Source organism: Miniopterus natalensis, chromosome 4 (genome assembly GCF_054644295.1).
Source record: "Miniopterus natalensis isolate mMinNat1 chromosome 4, mMinNat1.hap1, whole genome shotgun sequence".
Classification (NCBI taxonomy): domain Eukaryota; kingdom Metazoa; phylum Chordata; class Mammalia; order Chiroptera; family Miniopteridae; genus Miniopterus; species Miniopterus natalensis.
In genome coordinates, this window is record NC_142084.1 from 58,337,480 (window position 1) to 58,359,194 (window position 21,715).

Consider the following 21,715-nt stretch of genomic DNA (forward strand, 5'->3'; position numbering starts at 1 on the left):
TCCTGAGAGAACAGTATCACCCACCGGGCAGCTCGTTGTCACTTTTGATTTAACCAAATGAAGCACAGTGAAAACCAAGATGAACGTCTTAATCACATAATTACATTAGTGCCGGCTCCAAAGAGTCAGCAGGCTCCCTGAGTCCCAGGGTTCAGGCCTCTGTTTCCCAGGCTCCTCGCAGATGGCACATATAGAACATTCCTTTTCCACATGACTTGCCCTGGTTATTGTCCAGGCGGAGAACTGAGCGTCATGGAAGGGCTGTGCAGAGTCCATTTGGAGACTATTTTGTGATTCAGAGAGTACAGAAACAGCAATAAGAGCTGTTAGATCTTCTAGCCTGACACAAATGAGGGAAACTGAGGCCAGAGAGGGTGAGTTACTTATCTAAGGTCACATAGCACACAACTAGACCCACACACTTTCCAATCACTGTGAGTTTCCTCTGTTTGTTTCAGTTTAGTAGATTTAGAAAATGTCAATGTTTAATTACAAATCTAACTATAACTCACTTGTTTTTTAAATATGTTTTTAATGGTTTTAGAGAGAGAGGAAGGCAGAGTAACAGAAACATTGATCGATGAGAGAAACACCGAACGGCTGCCTCCTGCGCACCCCTTACTGGGGATCGAGCCCACAACCTGGGCATGTGCCTTGACCAGGAATTGAACCAGTGACCTCTTGGTTCATGGGTTGATGCTCAACCACTGAGCCACACCGGCTGGGCTAATTAACTAGTTTTTTTTTTAATAGTTTAAAAAATCACTTAAAAAAATAATATAAATATTGGAAGTCATTCTGAGATTACGTATACTGATTGGCTCTTAATTTGGTTTAGCTCAAGTTCCTCGACCAAAAGTAACCACTCCTGGGCTGCATGGATTTCCCCAGTCTCCAGTGGGCTGGTTCTGAGGAGGGAAGGAGAGGCCACTCTGACATGGTGAAGATCACCCTTGGCAAGCCAGGGAGGGATGGGAACACTCTGTACAGAGTGAGATTGGGCACCAGAGCAGGGAACTAGCTGCTCTTGGCAGGTGAAGTCTCCATCTGTCCTGCAGGCCCCTCTCATTTTATCTTCCTGCCGGTGGCTGTGCATCAGTATCCCAGGGCCTTGCCTGTCTGACTCCTGGGAGGTGGCCAGACATTAACACTTAATCCCCCAGGCACTGGGATCCTGTCACTGCCAAGGACAGCGAGTGGGGCCGGGGGCATGCCTTGGACCTCAGGTCTTCTTGAAGCTCCCTCTAGGCAGATGCCCAACTCTGTGGCTCCCGGGCAGTGGAAGGACCTGTAAGATGTGAATGAGTCTTTTCTTCCAATGGGAATGCGGATATGAGAGAATCCTTGCCTGTATCTGAGAAGCTGAAGGCAGTTTAATCCCAAGTTCTAGTCCAGTCTCTCTCTCCACTAGCCACTAGGGTAGGGGGTGGGGTGGGAGGTGCAGGGGGCAGCCAACCCTTTTGCTGATAATTGGCTATGATCCCTCTGAAGTCATTGGCTCAATTCTCCCCTTTCTTTGGCACATGCTGAGTTTTTCTGATTCCCTGGGACTTGTAGGGGCTCACACCTCCAGGCCTCCCAGCAGCCCGGTAGGAAGAGCTGTCTTCCCAGCAGTGACCATGTACCATCATGCCTTGAGTGTTCGCCCTGCTGACAATCGGCCAGACTCTCAGGTCAGGGTGTGGGCCCTTCAGCCACTCCCTTCTTGGGGTAAACTCTCTGCCCCATTGGGAACCTCTCCTCAGAGTGTAGGGCAGGCATTGGTGGAGCTGGCATCCCAGGGCAGAGAGGACAGGCCCCAAGGCAGGGCTAGAAACTGGGCAAGCAGCTACCATCTCAGGCTGGGCAGAAAGTAAATAGAAATGAAGCCAAGTAAAGGACAGCTGGGAGGAGGAAGGTACTCCAGCCCTCAGGCCACAGAGGAAGACTCTGAAGGTTTATTCTCAAGGACCAGGTCTAGGCAAATTGTGAGAGTAACAAAGTGGCCCCAGCTCTATTTTCTGTATCTTCCCCACCAGCAACACTTGGCCCGAGAAGCAGACCCATGAGGGAAGACAGCAGATGGCAGCAAAAATGCAGGCCATCTAGGGGCCAGGAGACCTGGGGACAAGTTACCACCAGGCGTGTCTCTCTTGGCCTCGGTTTTCTTCGTCTATAAAGGAAAGGATTGGATTCCTGCCCAGTCCAACTCCCACTTTCTGCAGTTCTTGCAAAGTGAGACAGGATGTGTTACCTCGTTTGGCTTCACTCAAAGGAATGGCTCTCTAACAGCAGGAAGGGGATCAGAACTTCAACACCCCCCCCTCCCAGTTTAGAGCCACTCTGCCCACACTCTGCTCCCACTCCTCCTGTCAGATGCCACAAGGCCTGGCACTCATGCAGCAACCATTTGCTGGATTAATCAATAGAGACCTCTTTCTCCATGGATGGTCTTAGGATTCAGTTAATTTTCAAGAACTTCCATAACAAAGTACTACAGACAGGTAGGCTTACACAACAGAAACTCATTCTCTCCCACTTACGAGGCTGGCCGCCCAAGGTCAAGGTGCTGGCAGGGTTGGTTTCTGCTGAAGCCTCCCTTCCTGGCTTGTGAACAACCACCTTCTCTCTGCGCACAGAGGGAGAGGTCTCTGGAGTCTCCTCCTCTGCCAAGGATACCAATCCCAGCAGATTAGGGCCCCACCGTTATGAACTCATTTAACCTTAATCACCTCCTTAAATGCCCTACCTCCAAATACAGTCACAGCGGGGGTTAGGATGTCAACATATGAATTTGGAGGGGACATAATTCAGCCCATGACAGACTCCTATGCAGACATTTCTGGAGTGACTTCCCTGTAAACAGGATGCAATATTCCAGGGTGACTCTGATAGGGAAAACCCAAGAGGGTCATTTTGGTGACCCCAAGAAGACTAGCCTGGGCTGCTGAGCATGACCCCTCAAATGCCTCGGTGGTTGAAATTCCATGAGTCAAACTCTTACAACCTCAGTGTCCTTGGTATAGGAGAATGATGATACTCATCTTATCTACATCATAGATTCAAAGGAAACAATAAGTGGGAAAGTGCATTGAGTCCCGTACATTGGTTGCTCTGTTTGGTTGGGAGAAAGGTGTGTCTTTTGGGTCCAAGGGTGGGTTTGTGGCTGTTCAGACAGACTTTTCTCTACAGAAAGGTGACCTTGTGAGAACAAGGCAAGGTCAATCTTTCCCATAGAAGGAAGAATGGTGGGGTCCACACTGCAGTGGGAGCCCGTTGCTCTGTCTGAAATGCCAACTTCCAGGAACCACCAATCCTTTTATTTTAAGCATTTATTTCCCCTGTTTGGAGGAATACTACCTAAGCCACTATCATCTTAGTGTGAATTACCTTGGTCAGTTTTTCTCCTCTGTGACAGGAGAGAATTGAGGAGCACTGAGTCCTGACTATGCGAGGTGAAAAAAAGGCCTAGAATGGGGAGATGGGCTCCTGGCTGGCCAATGGGCTCCTGCAGGGTTGGAGGAGCCTTGCTAAGCTATATCAGAAAGAAAGAGCACCTTGACGAACTGGGTGACTTTTCCAGTGTTTTCTCTGGGGCTGCCCACAGTCTCATCCTTCTACTGATTTAGTCACCACTCATTCCTTCATTCACAGAAATTAACTGAGCACCTGCTGTGAGCCCAGCCCTGTGTGGATAAGTCCTTGTTCTAGGAGCTCATGATCTTGTGAAAGAGGCCAAAGGAAAACCAAAACACAAAACTATGACCACATTATAGTGTGCTGAGTGTTAGTCACAGGTGCTGGTAGAGAAGGGGACTGAGGAGGGGCACCACCCTCTCCCCATGGTAGCAGAGATGGGAGAGGAGTCAGAGTGAATTCCCAGAAATAATGTTAGAGCTGGGTCTTGAATAATGAGGAGTTGGCAGAACATGAACAAAAGTAGTGAGGAAGGGTTTGACTTAGGGTGTGTTGAGAGAGTGTGTTTTGGGGTATCCTGGAGGGAGGTGGCTCATGAAACAGGAGCCCCACTTCCTCTCCAGAACGCCCTGAAGCTGTGGAGTCTCAGTTGCCCCGAATTTGACCTTGTTGGCCTGGTGGGCCTGTTGTTCACAGCCAAATGTGGCTTCGGCTCCAGACTTTGTCCAGTGGGGCACTCTGCAGGGGCAACAGGAGCTGGGAGATCTCATTCAGCACTGGGGAGATCCAAGCAGTGTTAATCCAATGAACATTGCTGGCAGCTGGGGGCAACTAAAACCCTAATTAGGGAGACTGCAGAGATGACCCAGTCACCCCATTCAACCAACATCAGCCAGGCCTGCTGTATGCCTGCCACATCTGGGCTGGTTGCTACAGGATTACAACGATGGTAAACTGGGCCACTCTGTGCCTGAAGCTTGCATTTGGTGGGGAAGAAGAATGAGTCCCAAGGATGCCACTTGATAGAAAGTGATGGGTGCTGTAAAGTGGGAACTATAACCTCACATAGTCCTGGTCCCAGTCCTGCTCCTTGGGGAGTGGGTTTAGGCCCCTTTCCTGTGAGGGTGACCATGGATCTGTGTAGGGCCTGGCCCAGCATCATGGTCTCCACCCTCTCACCTGGGGCCCAAAGGAACCACTGCATGGCCATTGTGTCCCTCCCAAAATTTGATAGGCATCATCACATTGAAATGAACATGCAGGGCTGCATAGAAAGAGGGTGTGACTACTGCGAGCAGAGGGGACCAAGATCTATAGACTGGGATCTCATCTGCCTCTGTCATAGTGAGTCTTGGACAAGTTTCTCTGTGCCCCAGTTTCTTCCCTATAAAAGGGGAGACCCAGAGCAGCTTATTTCCATGATCCTAGCACCTTTATGGGTGTCAGGGAAACAGAGCCACATGGCTCAGGGTCAACTCCCAGCTCTGCCACCTACAACGTGTGTGACCTTAGGCAAGTTACTTGACTTCCTTGTGACTCATTGTCTTCATCTGTAAAATGGGGCTATGATAGAACCTACCTCACAGGTCATGTTAAGTGAGTTAATACACATGATACACATAGACTGTATCAGGCATAGGTCTGCAGGAAGAGAGAGGCAATCTTGAAAAAGAATAGCTGAGCCAACCCTGGCCAGGTAGCTCGGTTGGTTAGAGCATCGTCTGGATATGTCAGGGTTGCAGATTGGTTCAGGGCACATAGAAGAAGCAAAAATAAATCAATGTCTCCTTCTCTCTCCCCCCACCCCCTTTCTCTTTCTCTCTTTAAAAAAAAAAAAAGAATAACGAAGCGAGAGCCGTCACACTTCAGGGTGCTCGCATGTGGGATGGCACAATAATACTATCTGCCTGGTGGGGCCACTGGGAGGGTTAAATAAGATGGCACGTGAGAAGCTTCTAGTCAACCGCCTGCCTCATAGAAAATGTTCAACAATTACTCATGGGAGACCTTGGGAGAGGGAATAATTTGGCCAGCTAGTGGAGGACCTGGTGCTGGCCAGCTGTATCATATGCTCTTGCCTTCTCGAATTCTGCAGAATGTGCTGAGGTGTGAATTAATGAATTATTAAGCCCTCTCTGTCAAGGGAGGAGACTAGGCTTGCTGTTCCTGTTACGTGCTTCTAGATGAAGACTGCTGTATGGATATATTGCTTTCTTCACTTGCGCCTGTAGGAAGTTGAGAGAATCCACAAGGATCTTTATCCCCATTTTATGGATGAAGTGATTGAAGCTCAGGATGCGATGCGATTCTGGCCATCTCAGGGCTGCTGGCGCAGGGTGGCTGCTCTATGTTCTAACAGGCTTCTAGAAGAGCTCTTGCTGCCTCCTGTCCTCAGGAGCTTCTGGGCGATGAGGTGTCTGTGAATCTGGGCTTGGGCTGGGAGCGTGCCCTGTCCCACACTGGCTCCAGGTGAGCACCCTGTGTAAGCCCTCGAGGAGGTTGGGAGCTGAGAGCAAAGAGCCCCCTGTACCCACTGGCCAGGCTATGACCACCTTCAGAGGAAGTGGAATCCCAGCCTCCCTGCTTAGAAGCTGTTCCTCCCTCTCAGCTTTGACCTCCAGCCACCCCCTCTTCCATCCACTGCCCCATCCATGCATCCATTTATCCACGCATTCATTTATTTCTGGACTAGAGAGGAAGGAAAGGTGAGGCCGACACAGCTCTTGACCTCAGAAAGCTTCCAGTCTCAGCGCCATGGGTTATTTTTCATTAGAAACAGCCAAGAGAGGGCCCTGTTGGAGGGGCGGTGGGCTCAGCCTCCTGCACCCTGAGTCAAGGCAGGCTTGACTGGAAAAGGGGCTTATGGCCTGTAGAATTGTTCTCTTGACTACCTGAGATAATGCTCAGACTTCACCTCCTTCTTGAGCCTCCCTCGCCCTCCCCCATTGGGTAAGGAGCTTCCTTTGTGCTCTAAAGGCCCCTTATACTTTGGGGGACAGCACAGTCACAGCTTTGGCCCATGACTCTGCATCCGGATGGCTTATATAATGCTCATTTGCCTCAGTTTCCTCATTTGTAAACTGGGGTAACAGTAGATGTAGTCCGTTCAGTAGCATCGTTCCATTTCGAGCACGAAGGGTGTGTCCCAGTCGATAGTGCAGTTGCCTGTCTCCCTGCTAGATGTGAGCTCCTTTGTTGGAGGGACCAGCACCTGGCTCCATGCCTGGCGCCTGGGTGGCTTTGCTGCCCTCCCTTCAGGCAACTGTTCTATGAAAGGATGTGCCCTCCCACTACAAGAGCAAGAGGTCAGAGCCCTGGGGAGGGAATTGGGTCCAGGGCTGGCTCCCAGCTCCCAGCCCCGCACTCGGTGTTGCCTTTGGCCCCGGTTCTCTACTCTGATTGCAGGGAGAACCAAGATCACCTTGTCAAAGGTGATGAGGAAAAGTCAGTGTCGGGGAATGTGAAGGTCAGAGGAAAAGCGCACAGAAACAGAGAGGTGAAGCCGACTGGGAAGTCACTGTATTGCTGCTTTATTATTAATCCCCATCTGGTGTGGGCCTGAGATGCAGTGCTGCTGCCTGAAAACGGGATTTGCTGGGGTGGCCTCGAAAGGCCCAACCTAGCAGGTGACCTGAGCACAAAGCCAGACGCCACTTCACCCACCCCCAGCCCAGGTCCCCAAGATGGGCCCTTCTCCCCACAGGGCATGGAGCAGTTACAGAGTCCACATGGCCACCCCCTTAGGACTGGAGATTTGGGAGGAAGTAAGAAATTATCCTTCAGTTCCTTACTTATGGATTGGGGGCTGGGGTCAGGCAAGAAGGGCAAGGAGTCCCAGACCCTAAAGGCGGTCAACTATAGAGGTGGCCCTGGGACCCAGGTTTCCTGACTCAAAGCCCAGGGCTCCTCCTGAACTCCCCCATGTCCCCTGCAGTGAATGGGGACACTGTCAGGGAGAGAGCATCATAAGTGTGAAGCTTCTGCAGTGGAACCCTAGCCTGGGTGCAAGGGGGAACCCCAAACCTGTCCTTTGTTGCCCTCTGTGTCTAAGTTTGGGAGCCTCCCGGGGAGGCTAGGCTGCCTGGGGCATTGGTGAGCTGGCCTTGGCCGTGCATCACCTGGCAGTGAGCTCTAAGCTGTGGAAACGGCATTGCCTCCTGGCTGGGACAATGTGAACTCAACTAAATGCCACTTTCTATTTCTATTTCTAGCCTGTTTCCCTGGGAGGCCCCAGGAAACAGTGCACGTGACATGTCTGGCTTCCCAGGTTGCAGACGGGGGCCTGAATGTAGAAGAGGGCTTGCATGAGCAGAGGCTGCACTCCTGGGGCATACTGAGCCTCTTCCCTGCAGGAAAGCAACCTGCAGGGTGGGTAGGTGGGGTGCTCTGGGAGAGACAACCCAAGTCCAGCAGGGTGACCACTGATCTGGAAAGATCTTTGGGTAGCAGACCAGGCCCCACAAGGTCAATGTAGTGCCAGGGCCTGAGAGCTCATCTGGTCTCATCTGCTCATTTTCACTAAGGAGAAAACATAGCGGGAGAAGAACACAGCCACACAGCCAGGGCATGGTGGCCGCAGGACAGCCTTGAAGTCAGCGTCAGATCCATCACATGCTTTCCTCAGTCCCCTCCTTACTATCTGCTATGTTTACTGCCGGAAGTTGCTGGAAGATGGTTTCTGGAGCCTAAATACTAAACACTAAATACTGAACACACATGGCATTGATCTAGTGACTTCATCTTCCATCAGGACCAACAGAGTTACAGGACTCAGAGGCAGTGTGTTTCAGAGGGAGGATGGCGGGGCATGAGGCTGGGTCTCCCGTGCAGAGTGCAGTGGCTGGCGCATAGTAGGAGCTCAAGCATGGCTGCTAAAATGTTTGAATACAGTTGGGAGGGGGCTGGATTGCTGAAGTGGAACACTCATGAGAGTCTGAAAGGGATAAGTTTAGGGAAAATGAAAGCATAAAGTGGCCCGTAGGGAGAATAAACTCTGAGTACCTCACCCCTAGAAGGTAGTGTGGGTGAGCCAAAAGACCTCCCTGAACATCTCAGATTAGTTCATTCTCCACAGATCCACACTGGGCTAGAAAGGAGATACAAGAGGTTTTAGCCACACTCTGCACCTGAGGCTTGCAACAAAGGCACGGGCATGTCCTCCGGCCAAGTGACCGGGGATCCTTATGGCCACTGCACTGGGTGGGCTCAAGATTATATGTTTATCGAGATTCAAAGCCCCTGGTAAAGCGCAGGTGACTTTCCTTTGGGTCAGTGGGTCCCCTCTCAGAGGTATGAGTTACTTTGAACAGCCACTAAGTTTTCCCTCCTTTAGGCAGATACCATCTTCCCCCCATTCTACTCAGCAAGCTGTGTGCACACAGTGTTTTTCAGCCTGCATCCTGGCAAACGGCTGCCTGGAATCCTAGGGCCTCCGTTTGCCAGGATGCAGGCCAAAAAACACTGTTTGGGGCCTGTTGTCAGAAGTCTTCAGCTCTGATTTGGGGAACAGCAAAGTGGTGCTTCCCATTGTGGGCGTGGTCACAATTCCAAGCAGAAAAGCACTAGGTAGCACCAGGGATGGGCTTGCTTGCCTGGCTGGAAAGAGCTGTGCTGGCTAGAAGAGGAATTACTTGCAATCACTTACTTAGGACTGGGGCCTTAGGCTGGGCCCCAGAGTGAGGCCTGAGGGAATGGGAGGGAGGGAGCAGGGAAAGGACTCCCATGAGCTACTCTGGGCTCCAGTCCTGGTGCCCCCAGTGGAGAGTGGGTGCTGACCCTGAGCTGAGAGAAGAGCAGGGCTTTCCCCACACTTGCTCTGGGAGCTTGGAATTGAAGTGTATGAACTTTCTTGCGCTCCAGGATTTTATTAACAAGCTGCCCAATTGGTTCATTCATTCATGTGACAAACACTGAATGCCCACATAGATATGTGCCACCCACCAGGTATGCAAAGATGAACCACGGCCCAGAAAATGGGTCTCTGTCCTTCTGGGAGCTTATAAAGGTGAAGAAAAAGTATTTCTCCCAAATGTAGTTTTGCGAAGGTATGTCGATCTCTTAAATCAAGCTTCTGGTGGAGTTTCAGAGCAGGGCAGTAGGTGGGGCCCCACTCTGCTGGTGGGGACTCGAGGCAGGGGCAGGTGGCATGGATTCCACCCACCTTATGCTCTCCTGAGCCCTGGGATGTTGAGGATGCCCTGGCCACCCTGCCACCACTACCCTACGTCCAGGAAGACGACTGGGTGACACCCACTACAGCCACCTCCTTTCCCTGAAGCTGTCTGGTGCTCTCCCCTGCTGCTTCCCCTGGGCCCCTGCAGGGAAATGCCATTTCATGCCTGCTCCTCAGATGTGTGCCCCAAGCCTGCCACCTCTGCTCAGCTGATGTCAGGGACGCTGGAGAGAAGGGCTAAAAATAGCTCCGATTTGAAGCGCTGCTGCTCGCAGGGGCTGAGCTGGCAGCTGACCCCTCCACCTTTCCTCCATGCTGAAGGCCTCTCAGCTGGAGCGCGTGTGTGTGTGTGTGTGTGTGTGTGTGTGTGTGTGTGTGTGTGTGTGTGAGGGGGGTGAGGGGGGGAGCAGAGGGGCTTCCAGTGCCATGCAGTCCATTCTCACACTCAAAAAGAGCCCTAGGCCGTGTTGTTGCACAATTCCTGCTGTCCCAGGCTTGAAGGCCCCTCGAGCCACCCAGACCTTGCATTTCTGGTGGTTTTAAGGGAGTCCACAGGTGGGACTTGTGCGTGGACACACAGGTGTACACAGTCAACTGAACATTTGGGTGCCTATAATAAATCGCTAGGGCCGAGAGGGCACTGGCAGGTCCAACCCGTTACTTGTGAGCTGTGAGTGCCTGACAGCCCCGGTAGATTTCCTTCTCCCTTCTTAACCTGTCCAGAGAGGGACAGAAAACCTGCCCCGTTGGGAACAGCCTGCAAGCCTCTGCCAGGTTACTATCATCACCATTCCCATTTCCCAGGTGAGGAAATTGAGGCTAACCTAGATTTAGTAACCTGGTAGCTCCCCACTGGCTCTGCATCCAGGTAGTCGGTCTCCTGCTTCCCCCACCTCTCTCTCTCACACCTACTCCCTGCGCCCTGGCCACACCTGATAGCTCTCCATTCCCAGATCTTCTTGGCATGTGCCCTCTGGCTGTCTTTTTTAAAAAATTATTGATTTTAGAGAGGGAGGAAGGGGGGAGAGAGAGAGAGAGAGAGGAGCATTGATTTGTTGTGGTACTTAGTCATGCATTCATGGAGAGTTCTGTATATATTCTGGGTACAAGTTCTTTGTAAGATTTGCAAATATTTTCTCCCAGTCCATACCTTGTTTTTTAAAATTCTCTTAATAATGTTATTTACAGCCCGGCCGGGTGTGGCTCAGTGGTTGAGCATCGACCTGGGATCCAGGTGATTCCCAGTCAGGGCACATGCCCGGGTTGTGGGCTCGATCAATGACTCTCTCATCATTGATGTTTCTATCTTTCTCTCTTCCTTTCCTTTCCTTTCTCTGAAATCAATAAAGATACATTTAAAAAAATGTTATTTACAGAGCAAAAAATTTTAATGTTGATGGAAGTCAACTCATCAGTTTTTTTTCTTTTACAGGTCATGCTTTTGCCGTCCTATTTCAGAACTCTTAGCCTAGTGCAGGGTCACAAAAATTCCTCCTATGTTTTCTCTTAAAAGTTGTATAGTTTCACATTTTAACCTATGATTTAAGTTATTGCTGCCTATGAATAACTAATTGTTCCCACATCATTTGTTGAAAAGACATCTTTTCTCCATTGAATTATCTTTGCACTTATCAAGAGTCAGTTGACTATGTATGTGTGAGCCTGTTTCTGTCCCACTGATCTGCGTTCCTGTCTTTGCCAATGCCACAGTCTTAATTACTGTAGCTTTATAGCACGTCCTAAAATCAGATAGTATGAGTTCTTTAAATTTATTCTTTTTTTTTCTTCAAAATTATTTTGGCTGTTCTAGTTCCTTTTGCCTTCCCATATATATTTTAGATTCTGCTTGTTCATATCTGAAAAAAAAATTCTGCTGGGGTCTTTATTGAAATTGTGTTAAATCCATAGATCAACTTGGGGAAAATGGTCATTATATTGTCCCTACATTGAGGCTTTACATCCATGAACATGGCATGTCTCTCTATCATTTAGATTTTCTTTGATTTCTTTTATTAGTGCTTTGTTGCTTTAAAGTATAAATCCTGCACATTTTATTAGATTTATTTCTGAGCATTTTATTTTTGAAGCCAATTAAAATGTTATACATATATATTTGAATTTTTTTCATTTTCAATCGTTCATTAGTAGTCTATAGAAATACATTTAATTTTTATATGCTCACCTTGTATCATGAGACTTTGCTCAACTTACTAACTGGTTCTATAAGCTTTTTTGTATATTCCTTGGGGTTTTAAATTTAGACAATCATGTCATTTACATATAGGGACAGTTTTACTTTTTCCTTTGCAATTTGAATATACTTTTTTTCCCCTGGCTTATTGCAAGTGGCTGGGACTTCTAATATGGCATTGAATAGGAGTGGTAAGAGTAGACATCATTGCCTTGCTCCTGATCTCAAGGGGAAAATTTTCAGTCTTTTATTATTAATTATGATATTAACTGTGGGTTTTGTTGGTGTCCATCCTCTATGTCAGGTTAAGAAAGTTTTCTTCTATTCCTGGTTTGCTGAGAGGTTTTTAAAATCATGAATGGATGCTGAATTTGTCAAATGCATACTTTCTGCATCAACTAATGTGATGTGTGATTTTTCTTATTAATATCATTGATTACATTGAATATCAAACCCGCCTTTTATTCCCAAGATATACCCCAATTGGCTATGCTGTATAATTCCTTCTGTTTATCATTGGATTGGATTTGTTAATACTTTGTTGAAGATTTTTACATCTATGTTTATGATGGACATGGTAGTTTTATTTTCTTATATTGCATTGGTCTAGCTTTGATGTCAGAGTAATGCTGGCTTCATAAAATGAATGGGGAAGTGTTCTTTCCTCCTGTATTTTTCTGGAAAAATGTGAGAATTGGTGCTATTTCTACTTTATGTGTTTGGTAGGTGTGATAATTTTTCGTAAAGAGGATTCTCTAAGCTTCAGACCCCACAACCTGGAGCCCTGTTTGGGGTGTTGAAGGTGGGTAGTTCTCTACAATCAGTGGTTTCAAAATGCCATTTCTCAAAACATTGTAAGAAACAGCAGGGGACTGTAGCCCACAGAGGCAAATCTATTTGGCCTCCTGCCCCTTGTAGAAATCACTTATTTCTCATCCCAACCAGCATCAGGCAGAGCTGTAGCTAATTCCCAGTGGGGCGACTTAGTTTGGGCAAGACCTTCTCTGATTTGCCTGAACTATGACAGGCTGCATGACTTTGGGGAAATCACTCAGCCTCTCTGAGCCTCAGATGAGCCTGTGGGAAAAAGGAGATGACAATGTGTCTCCCTCAAAGTGCTGGTGTAAAAGGGAATGTGTGCTCCAAGAACCAGTGAGTCCTGGAGGCAGGTATAAGGAGCTTTAAATAATTCCAGGGTTCACAAAGTAAGGGGAGGAGATAGAACTGGGAGGAGAGTAAGCAGGGAGGGCTGAAGGAAAGACAGGTGGAAAGCACCACATGGGGCAGAAATAGCCATCATCGGTGGTTTCTGGTCTCCCCAATATTCTCATAGGCATGTCCTTTGAGCCCCCCCCCACCCTCCGAGGGGGCATGATTGCATACATTCATTCATTCAGCATGTCCTGGGGGCCTACTCCATGCCAGGCATTGATAGACAAGGAAACCAGGGCTCTGAGAGTTAGGAGATGATCCCCAAGGTAACACAGCCAGTTGCAGAACTGGAAGAAAGCCCAAGTATTTTGGGTGAATTGTACGTTTCCACTGTGCCAGATTCAGAGAAAAGAGACAAATGGCCCACCTCTAAGAGGCATGTGGGAAGGAGTTAAGAGTACTGTCCCCAAAGCCAGACTGCTGGGCTGGAAGTCCTGCTCAGCCACTGACTTAGCCGAGTAGATAGAAGCACAGTTCTTAACGTTGGTGCTTCAGTTGCCCTCCTTAAAATGAGGGTAATGGTGTCTACCTCATCAGGTTGTTGCAAGGATTAAATGAGTTAGTAAGAACAAAATGCTCAGAGCATGTCTGGCGCCTATGAGCGCCATGCAGAGAGCAGGTATTATTATTTATAAACACACTAGGCCATACTTTCGGCTCTGCAGAGCCACTCACTTATAAAACGCTAGTGGAAGCTCAGAGATCCTCCAGCCTGCCCCCTGAGGTGGGTGAACAGTACAGGCCCCGGCTTTGGAGTGACTTGCCCAAGGTCGTGCAGACCAGAGACCAGCTTTCCTGAGTCCTGGCTCTGCAGTGACACGCCGCCTCCCTGCTTTGAGACCCATGCATTTTGATGCGATGCCCTTAAGAGAGAGACAGCGTGACAGGTGGTGATGCAAGTGTGGAAACAAATCCAGGAGGAGGAGAGTTGGGCTTCTTTCCTCCTAGCCTACTTCCTGGGGGAGGTGAGCTTTCTGGAACCTGCCAGGGAGGGGGAGAAGTTGAGGGTTTGGAGGAGCAGCAGCCCACCTGTGTGTCCTGCAGCTGCCTCGCCTTCCCATAAGGACTCAGCACCTCTGGGCCTGCCACCCCTTGCAACCCCAACACTGCTGAAAAGGAGGGTGCTGAGCCTTGGGAGGCCACTTGCTGGGGATGAGATCACCGCCTGGAGTAGCCTTCCTGTGTGGCTTAGGGTCTGGTGCCACCTTGTGGCCATGGGCCAAGGCTGTCTTTGCACAGGGGCTGGAGGCTTAGCATAGGCCGATGGCTGGGTATCCCAGAAGTCACTCAGACACACTCAGGATTTTACACATACCCCTCAGTCGTTACTGGGGACTTAAGAAGAGAAGGTGAGTTTTCAGGAGCCAGAAGGGGAGGAATAGATAGAAGGCACTTGATTGGGAAATCCTAAACTGGACTCCAGGGTGGGAGGCTGTGTGAGCTGGTGCTCTGAGAGGTGTGATTTCCAAGTGTGGTTTCAGACTTGATCCTGGTGCACTCTGAGCTCCCAGCATCTGCTTTCTCATCAGACCAGAGGCTCTGACTTTGCCCACTCCCACCCTTATTTATTCCCATACCCTAGATGCTCTCACAGACAAAATTTGAGGTTTGTTTCTCTGGTAGGCATTATAGTTGAATCAGTATGCCTACCACCGCCTGGGCCATGATGGGCAGAGAGGCTTGTGGCTTGGGGAAAATGGGGTCTGGAGGGACAGGTCAGGTGCTCCTTTTGCCCTAGGGCAAACCTAGGTAAATCTGAGTGTTGGTGTTACTTGGCCTGGGACCTGCACGCATAGGCTTGACTGCCACATAACCATTCTTCCACCTTGGTCTGCTTTGTGAGGCTAGGAGAGGAAGAGTCTGTGGTCTGAGAGTACCCCTGAAAAAGGGCAGATTTGTGGTCTGGTCCCTGTGGGAATCTGTGGCCCATGGCATTGTCTGCTGCAGGTGCTCATGAAGAGCTAAATGTTGGATTATGCAAACCACGTCTGACCTGTGAGACCACTGACAAAATCAAGGGAACAGGGAAGAGGCTCAGAAAAGAGCATAGAGGTTACTGTGCCTGGCCTGTAAAACCACAGCGTCACTGAGAGAGACACAGAGACAGAAAAAAACACAAAGAGAGACAGAGAGACAAAGAGAGAGACAGAGGCAGAGAGGAAGACAGAGAAAGACAAGCACCAAGGCTGTCCTGGGTGCACGGCTGATCTGGGTGCTGGGGCAGAACTTCTGGACTCACAGCCCTGCCTGAGCACCTCAGCCAGTATTCCGCCGGCCCCCCTGCTCTGCCTTCCAAGCCGCCGTCATCAGATCTGCTCAATCTTGACTCTTCCCTCCGCCCTTGACTCAGAGTCTCACCTCCCCAACCCCTCCCAAGCTTCTTGTGACTCTCTCCTTATTATGTGCCCTCCCTGCCCAGGTTTATTGTGGCCGTCATCTCTTCCAGTTGACCCTCTCCTTCAGGCCCCCAAATTTTGACATTGCTTTCCTCTCTCACTTTCTCTTTCCTTTCCACATTTCTCTCTGTCTCTTTCTGTGTCCCTTCTCTGTGTATGTATGTGTCTTTCTCTGTCTCCCTCTCTGTCTCGATCTCTCTCTTTGTCTCTCTTTTTGTCTCTGTCTCTGTCTCTCTTTTTGTCTCTGTGTCTCTCTCAGTGACCCTGTGGCTTTATAGGCCAAGCACAGTAACCTCCCTGCCCTTTTCTGAGCCTCTTCCCTGCTCCCTTGATTTTGGGAACTTAGAGACTGAAGCCAAAAGAGAGGCCATGACTCATGGGAAGTGCCACAACTAGTAAGTGACCGAACCTGGAACAGAACCAGAATTTGGTGCTTTATTTCACTTCCGAGCCTCAGTTTCCCTATGTGTTAAATGATAACCAGCCTGTTCCCACAAGGCCTGGCAGGGACTCCAGGAGCTGATGGGCCCAGAAACATCTGCCCCGAGCCTGGTGCACCTGCCCTTCTTCCATCCCCCTCCCTCCTTGACAGGGTCCCCACTGCAGTGCCATCCTCCCCTGTGCCTGTGCCTCCCACCTTCCTGCCTTTAGTTTCCAGCAGAACTGTTTCTCTGCTTGCTTTTGGGAGAATGTGTGCAGGGAAATAGGTATCTGTACCAGATCCTCTGGGTGGGCCTTTCAGAGATGCAGCACCCAAAGGCTCTTAGGAGTCCAGAGAGACAGCCACAGCCTCATTCATCAGGTGTTGGATGTTGCACTGGCATGCACTGTTGCTTGTGCATTGGTTTTAGGTCACAGGCGACAGTTCAGGGGGTTGCTTTGTGCCCTGATGCACACCCTGGAGGACCCCGGAGCACTGGATCATCCTTGGGGTCCAGTCCATGATTAGTGCTCTGGAGGAAGGTCCACTGCTTTGAAAGTAGAGAGGAGCATCACCTTGCAGTTTTAAGTTATTTTACAAATGCATGCTTTTGCATTTTTGCTTCTGGAACATGGGCTTCCGTAACATTGACACAAGGTTCTTGGGCAGTGCCCATTTCCCATTGCTCCCCTGGAAATACAGAGCCTCTCTCAGCCACCTGCTTTATGATCCCTCTCATAAGTTTGCTGCAAAAGTGAGCATGGGCCGCCTTCGCCATATGTGACAGTGTCGTCCCACCATGACTCCTCAGTCCTGAAGGGCAGGTGTCTTACTTGTATACTCATAGGCACTGGGGACAGAGCGCAAACAGGCAGGCTGAACCCGCTCCCTCTGCCTCTTGTCCTTCCCAATGAAGCAGGGTCAGTGCATCGGTGTGACTGCGTCCCAGACCACACCTAGACACAGGCTCAGGGCAGGCTCCGTCTCCCTAGTGTGGAGGCCGCACGTGCTTTGCTGTCCAACGGCCCGGGGCGGCTCCTAATTGCTCCACCCGCCAACTGTGGATCCCTGGCTGTTCCCTATCTGTCCTATGTGGGAATTACAACTGCCTAGTGCCTGGGGCCCAGCCAGCCACGGTATTTAGTAGAAGCGCCACGAATCCTACCCCAAAGCCTTAGCACCATGTCGGTGCTTGTATCCGTGGGCTGGGAGGACCCCTAGAGCCGGGTCAAGTGTCCAGAAAACCTCAGGGTGAAGGAGAAGATGCCAGCATAGGTGGCTCTGGTTTTCGGGGGCAGCATGGCCCCCCCAGAGCCCGCGCTCCCACCCACGCTCTCTGTTCTGTTCCGTGTCTCTCGGCAGGTATATCCGCACCATGTACCTGGGGATTCAGAGCCAGCGGCGGAAGGAACACCAGCGACGCTTCTACTGGGCTATGATGTATGAATATGCAGATGTCAACATGCTGCGCCTCCTCGAGACCTTCCTGGAGAGCGCCCCCCAACTGGTGCTACAGCTCTGCATAATGATCCAGAAGAACAGCGCTGAGACGCTGCCCTGTGAGTGCCCCGCCCCGGAGCCCGGGGAAGCCACCTCCCGTGGGCTGGGACAGGCCCCCACCCCTTCGGCGGACCGCCCGGTAGCCGCCTCCTCCACGCCCAGGGCCCTGCAAACTGCGGGTGTTGCCCATTCTGATCACGAGTGGCACGAGCGGCACAGGCTCCAACACCTCTGTGCAAGCCGCCCACTGCCCACGGCCACTCGTTCTAATGAGTAGAGCAGAGCTGGGTCTCAGATGTTCCTGGGAGCAGCAGAGCAGAGCGCCCTGGTCTCCCTTGAGGGGATCGGCCCCTTTCCTTTGGTGCTGGCCTGCGCTGAGTGCGGGCCCGTGTGCAGGATGGGAAGATGGCCTAGAGACAGCGGGTGACGGAGAGGCTAACTCACGGTACGCAGCAGTTTCAGACATTGTTAAGCTGTGGCTCTCGCTTCAAATCAAAGCCCCTGTAGAAGCCCCATTTATAAAACAGGCTCAGGTAGCTCTTTTCTAGTTAGATGGGGTGGGGCGTCCAGAGCCCGGGGTGCTCTGCCCTCTGGCCTTCCTCCCCTTCCTGGCCCCTGCGGTCCCAGGTTGTCTCTAAGGAGCAGAAGCGCCGGAGCCCAGTCTGGACAGCACCGGTCTCTACAACAGCGGGAAGTCTCTAGACTCCGGCCGCACAGCTGCCAAGGCCTTGTGAGGTTAGACTTCACCGGACAAGGCAGAGTCTCACAGCAGGTCACCGATGGTCAGACTGGCCTTGACGGAGCCCTCATGGGCCCTGGTGACAGAATGAGGTGCCCAGTGACAGGTGTCCTTTCTACTCATGAAGCCTCCACACCCAACCCCCTCAGCGCCCTGGGCCAGGGAGACATGCTCCAGGGGGCACACTTGCTGGGGGCTGACGTGAGCCCCTTTTCCCCCGATCTGGGTCCTCATTTTTCTAACCCTGTTGCCGTCTGAGACCTGCCCCCATCCAAACTGCCCTTTGCTGTTTCCGTTTCAAATCTCTCACCCCTGCCACACAGCCCAGGCAGCCAGCTTGTCCTTCCAATTCTTGGCCACATCCCGGCACCACAAATAGACAGGACAGGTGGCAGGGTGACGCAGGGGATGAGCTCCCAACAGGACATTGGTCCAATACCCGGGTCCTGGTCACCACTTGGATGCTGCTGTGATTTTGGACATTGCCCTTCACCTTTTCAAGGCCTCCTTTCCTCTTTGATATAATGGGGAGGTGACAATAATATTTGATGTTAGGGGGATGCTGCGACGTAATACACATAAATCACTTTGTAAACTGTCCAGCTCCACAGGAACCTAAGGGTTGGTGGTGAGTGACATGGGCAAGGTTCCAGGGAGATCTCCCAGTGCCACCCCCCTTTGGCCCTGTGTGTCATCCCTGCTCCAGCCTTTTTGTTGAGCATGCCCTTTCTATAATAGTTTCTCAGATTATAAACATAGAGAGGCTGTATGTAAAATCCCTGGAGAGGAAACTCAAAGGACAGCAGATGTTGCTTCCTCTTGACGTGGGAGCCCAGTGGGGCCAAGGTCAGTGAAGGCCAAGGGGTTGCTTGGGTGCTGCCACCTGCAGGCACCTGGGAAGAGGAGCTGGAGTGACAAGGGTCACGGGCTCCGGGAAGCTCCCCTGTCCCTTCCGTCCACACGCCCCCCCCTTCACAACTCAGAGGTTGGATGAGAATTCCCCATGTTTCTTTGGTGTATGGAATAGGTTGTTTCTCAAAATAGGCTTTCGTGATTGAACACATTTGGGAACTGCTGGTCTAAACAAAGGTCAGCGGCAGTCTTTGCTTTGGTTGTAAATCCCCAAGACAAGGATGGGGTCTTTGGCCTTAGCAGGGTTGACAAAAGGAAGGAAACTTGCTGTCACCGAGCACAGGCTGCAAGGGGCTTGGGATTTTGCTCTTACGTAACTTCTGGACCGTCTGTTCATCACTGCACCATTTTGGTATGATAACAGGTGATTTCCCTCTCTTTTTCCATAAAAAGCTGCATGACATGTATGCGCTCTAGAGAAAATCAGTTTATATACTAGAAATTGAAGGAGGGGAGAGAAAGTTGTGAACTTGGAAGGGACCTGGTGGTGACAGGGAAGGAATCTCCCAGCCATGTGAGAGCTTGGGGCTCAGCACATTGGAAAGATGGGCCAGCTCCCTCCCTGCTTCCTGAAAGCTGTTGGAGTTCTGGGGAGTGACCAAGCCTTTCTGTTCCTTATTTTTGTCATTTCTGAAGTGGGGATGATATTAGCACCTACCACAGAGAGTTGTTGTGAGCATTTAATGACATGACAAATAGTGCCTCATACAACATCTGGCTATTTTGTTGGTGGTAGTGGTAGAGCTGTTATTGTAGATACACGTTCTGAATTGGACCACAAGTTTACTAGTGAGATCATGGCTGCCCGCCTTGCTTTAGCTGGCCTTGGATCACACCTGTCTACCTTATACCACTAATGCTAGTAGATGGTTAGCAAGATCACTATCACTTTAGCAGGTGGGTTTTCCATTGATCTTGCCCAATGCCAGCCTCTTCCACTTCTGCCACCTCTTCACCTTCCAGTCCTCACTGATTGCTGGGTTCACAGTGCAGTAGTCAGCCTGCAATGTGGATTTGTGTCCAATTTCCCCATAAACCAGACTCAAGTGAAAAATATAATAATAATAATAATGATGATGATGATGATGATGATGATGATGATCCATACATATATTATGCTAGAGCCATTTGGGAATTTCAGCAGGGTCTTCCTTAAATTTGATGTCTTGAAATAAAAATAATAATAGAGTGGTAAAGGGAACATACGCTGACACACCGTTTACACTGGTAGTGAGTCTCATGTCTGCTGGCAGCTCTGCCTGTGTCTTGGGCTGTGACCAGGTTTGGAAATTAGTCTGGAACTGTGGGAAGTCAGGCAGAGCCGCATGTGAAGTCCACCTTGGCCATTTACTGACTTAGGACACAGAGCAAGTTAACTTCCCAACTGGGTGTCTTTGTGTATAAAGTGGGCATAGTAACTACTTTGGGGATTGTTGCAAAGGTCTCATAAGCTGCACATCTGCCTCTCCAACTCCTTGACTGACATATTATGGGTACTTAATACAGTCTGCCATTCAACAAAGATGCATTAAATCAGGCTCCCTTAAACTTGCTGTGGGCAACACGGAGCATGACAGATATGGTCTGTGCCCTCACGCACCTCCCACCTCTGGGGATACAGAACGAAAACAATTGGATGGCATGTGGCAGGTGCTTTGGAGCAAGCAGATATGGTGCTAAGACCAAAGTACACAGGATGGGGGCTGGACAGAGCCTGCTTTGGGCAGGGTGGTCAGGAAAAGCCTCTCCAGACAGCTGACATTTAAGCTGTGTGTAAATGAGGAGGAAACAACTCTAGGAAGAGCAGAAACAACTTTCCAGGCCAAGGGAACAGCATATACAAAGGTCCTGAGGCAGGAAAAGCATGACTTGTTCTAGAAAGTTTAAGGACCCAGCATAGCTGGAGGTTGGCAGTGGGAAGGGTGCAGGGAGGAGGGGCGAGGGGAGAGGATAGAGAGGCAGGCACCAGCCTGAAGAGGCAGGGCGAGCTGAGCCCTCAAGGAGCGCGGGTTTATACCAAGTGCAGTGGGAAGCGTTGCGAAGGAAAGCTGTGCAATTAGATTTGCCCTTAAAGAAGATTCCCACTCCTGCTGTGCAAGGGGCAGAGCCGGAGCTGAGCTAGGAGAACCAGTTTAGCGGCTGCTGGGGAGGTCCAGGCGTGAGATGATGGGGTTGAGTGTTTTTGGGAAATGATGCCAAGTGCGCAGATTTGATTGGTGCTCTGGAGAACGAATGAACAAGACTTAGCAGGACTGGTATAGACAATGAAAGACGTGTGTGGGGGGGTGGTTTCTAACTGGGTGTGTTGAGATGGAGGAGGGGGAACCGGCGGGAGCTCGGATCAAGAGTTAATAGCTCTGTCACCTTTCTTACTTTTGGGTTTTCTGATGCTTCCACATGAACATTGGCTGGGGGCGAGGGGTGGGGGCTAGGTGCAGCAAGTGGAATGTTCATGCTTCCACATGAGCACTCCATTTGCTGCACCTACATAGTGCCTGAGTCTCCCTTTTTGGTTAACTCCACACTGAGGAGTTGCCCTACTTATGTGCTCTGATGACCACCTTCCCTTGGCATCATAGTACCACTGTTTGTCAGGCACCTGCTGTGGACCAGACGAGTGTAGAGAATGGGTTTGCAAAGACACCTCCCCTTCTGGAGCTTATGGTCTGTTGCAGCACATTTTAAATTTTTTGGTGGATGGATGCATGGAGGAGGGAGTAACTGTTTCTGGTGGCATAATGGAGGAGGTAACGTTTGATCTGGGTTTTGATGGATG

General features: G+C 50.4%; 1 protein-coding gene across 1 annotated transcript in view; it reads left to right on the top strand.

The window, feature by feature from the left end:
• XKR6 (XK related 6) overlaps window positions 1-21,715 on the top strand; it is a 203,916-nt gene that overhangs the window by 166,261 nt on the left and 15,940 nt on the right. Inside the window, exon 2 of the mRNA XM_087816561.1 lies at window positions 17,151-17,347. Within this exon, the coding sequence (XP_087672687.1) occupies window positions 17,151-17,347 (197 nt within the window). The remainder of the gene's footprint in view (window positions 1-17,150; window positions 17,348-21,715) is intronic.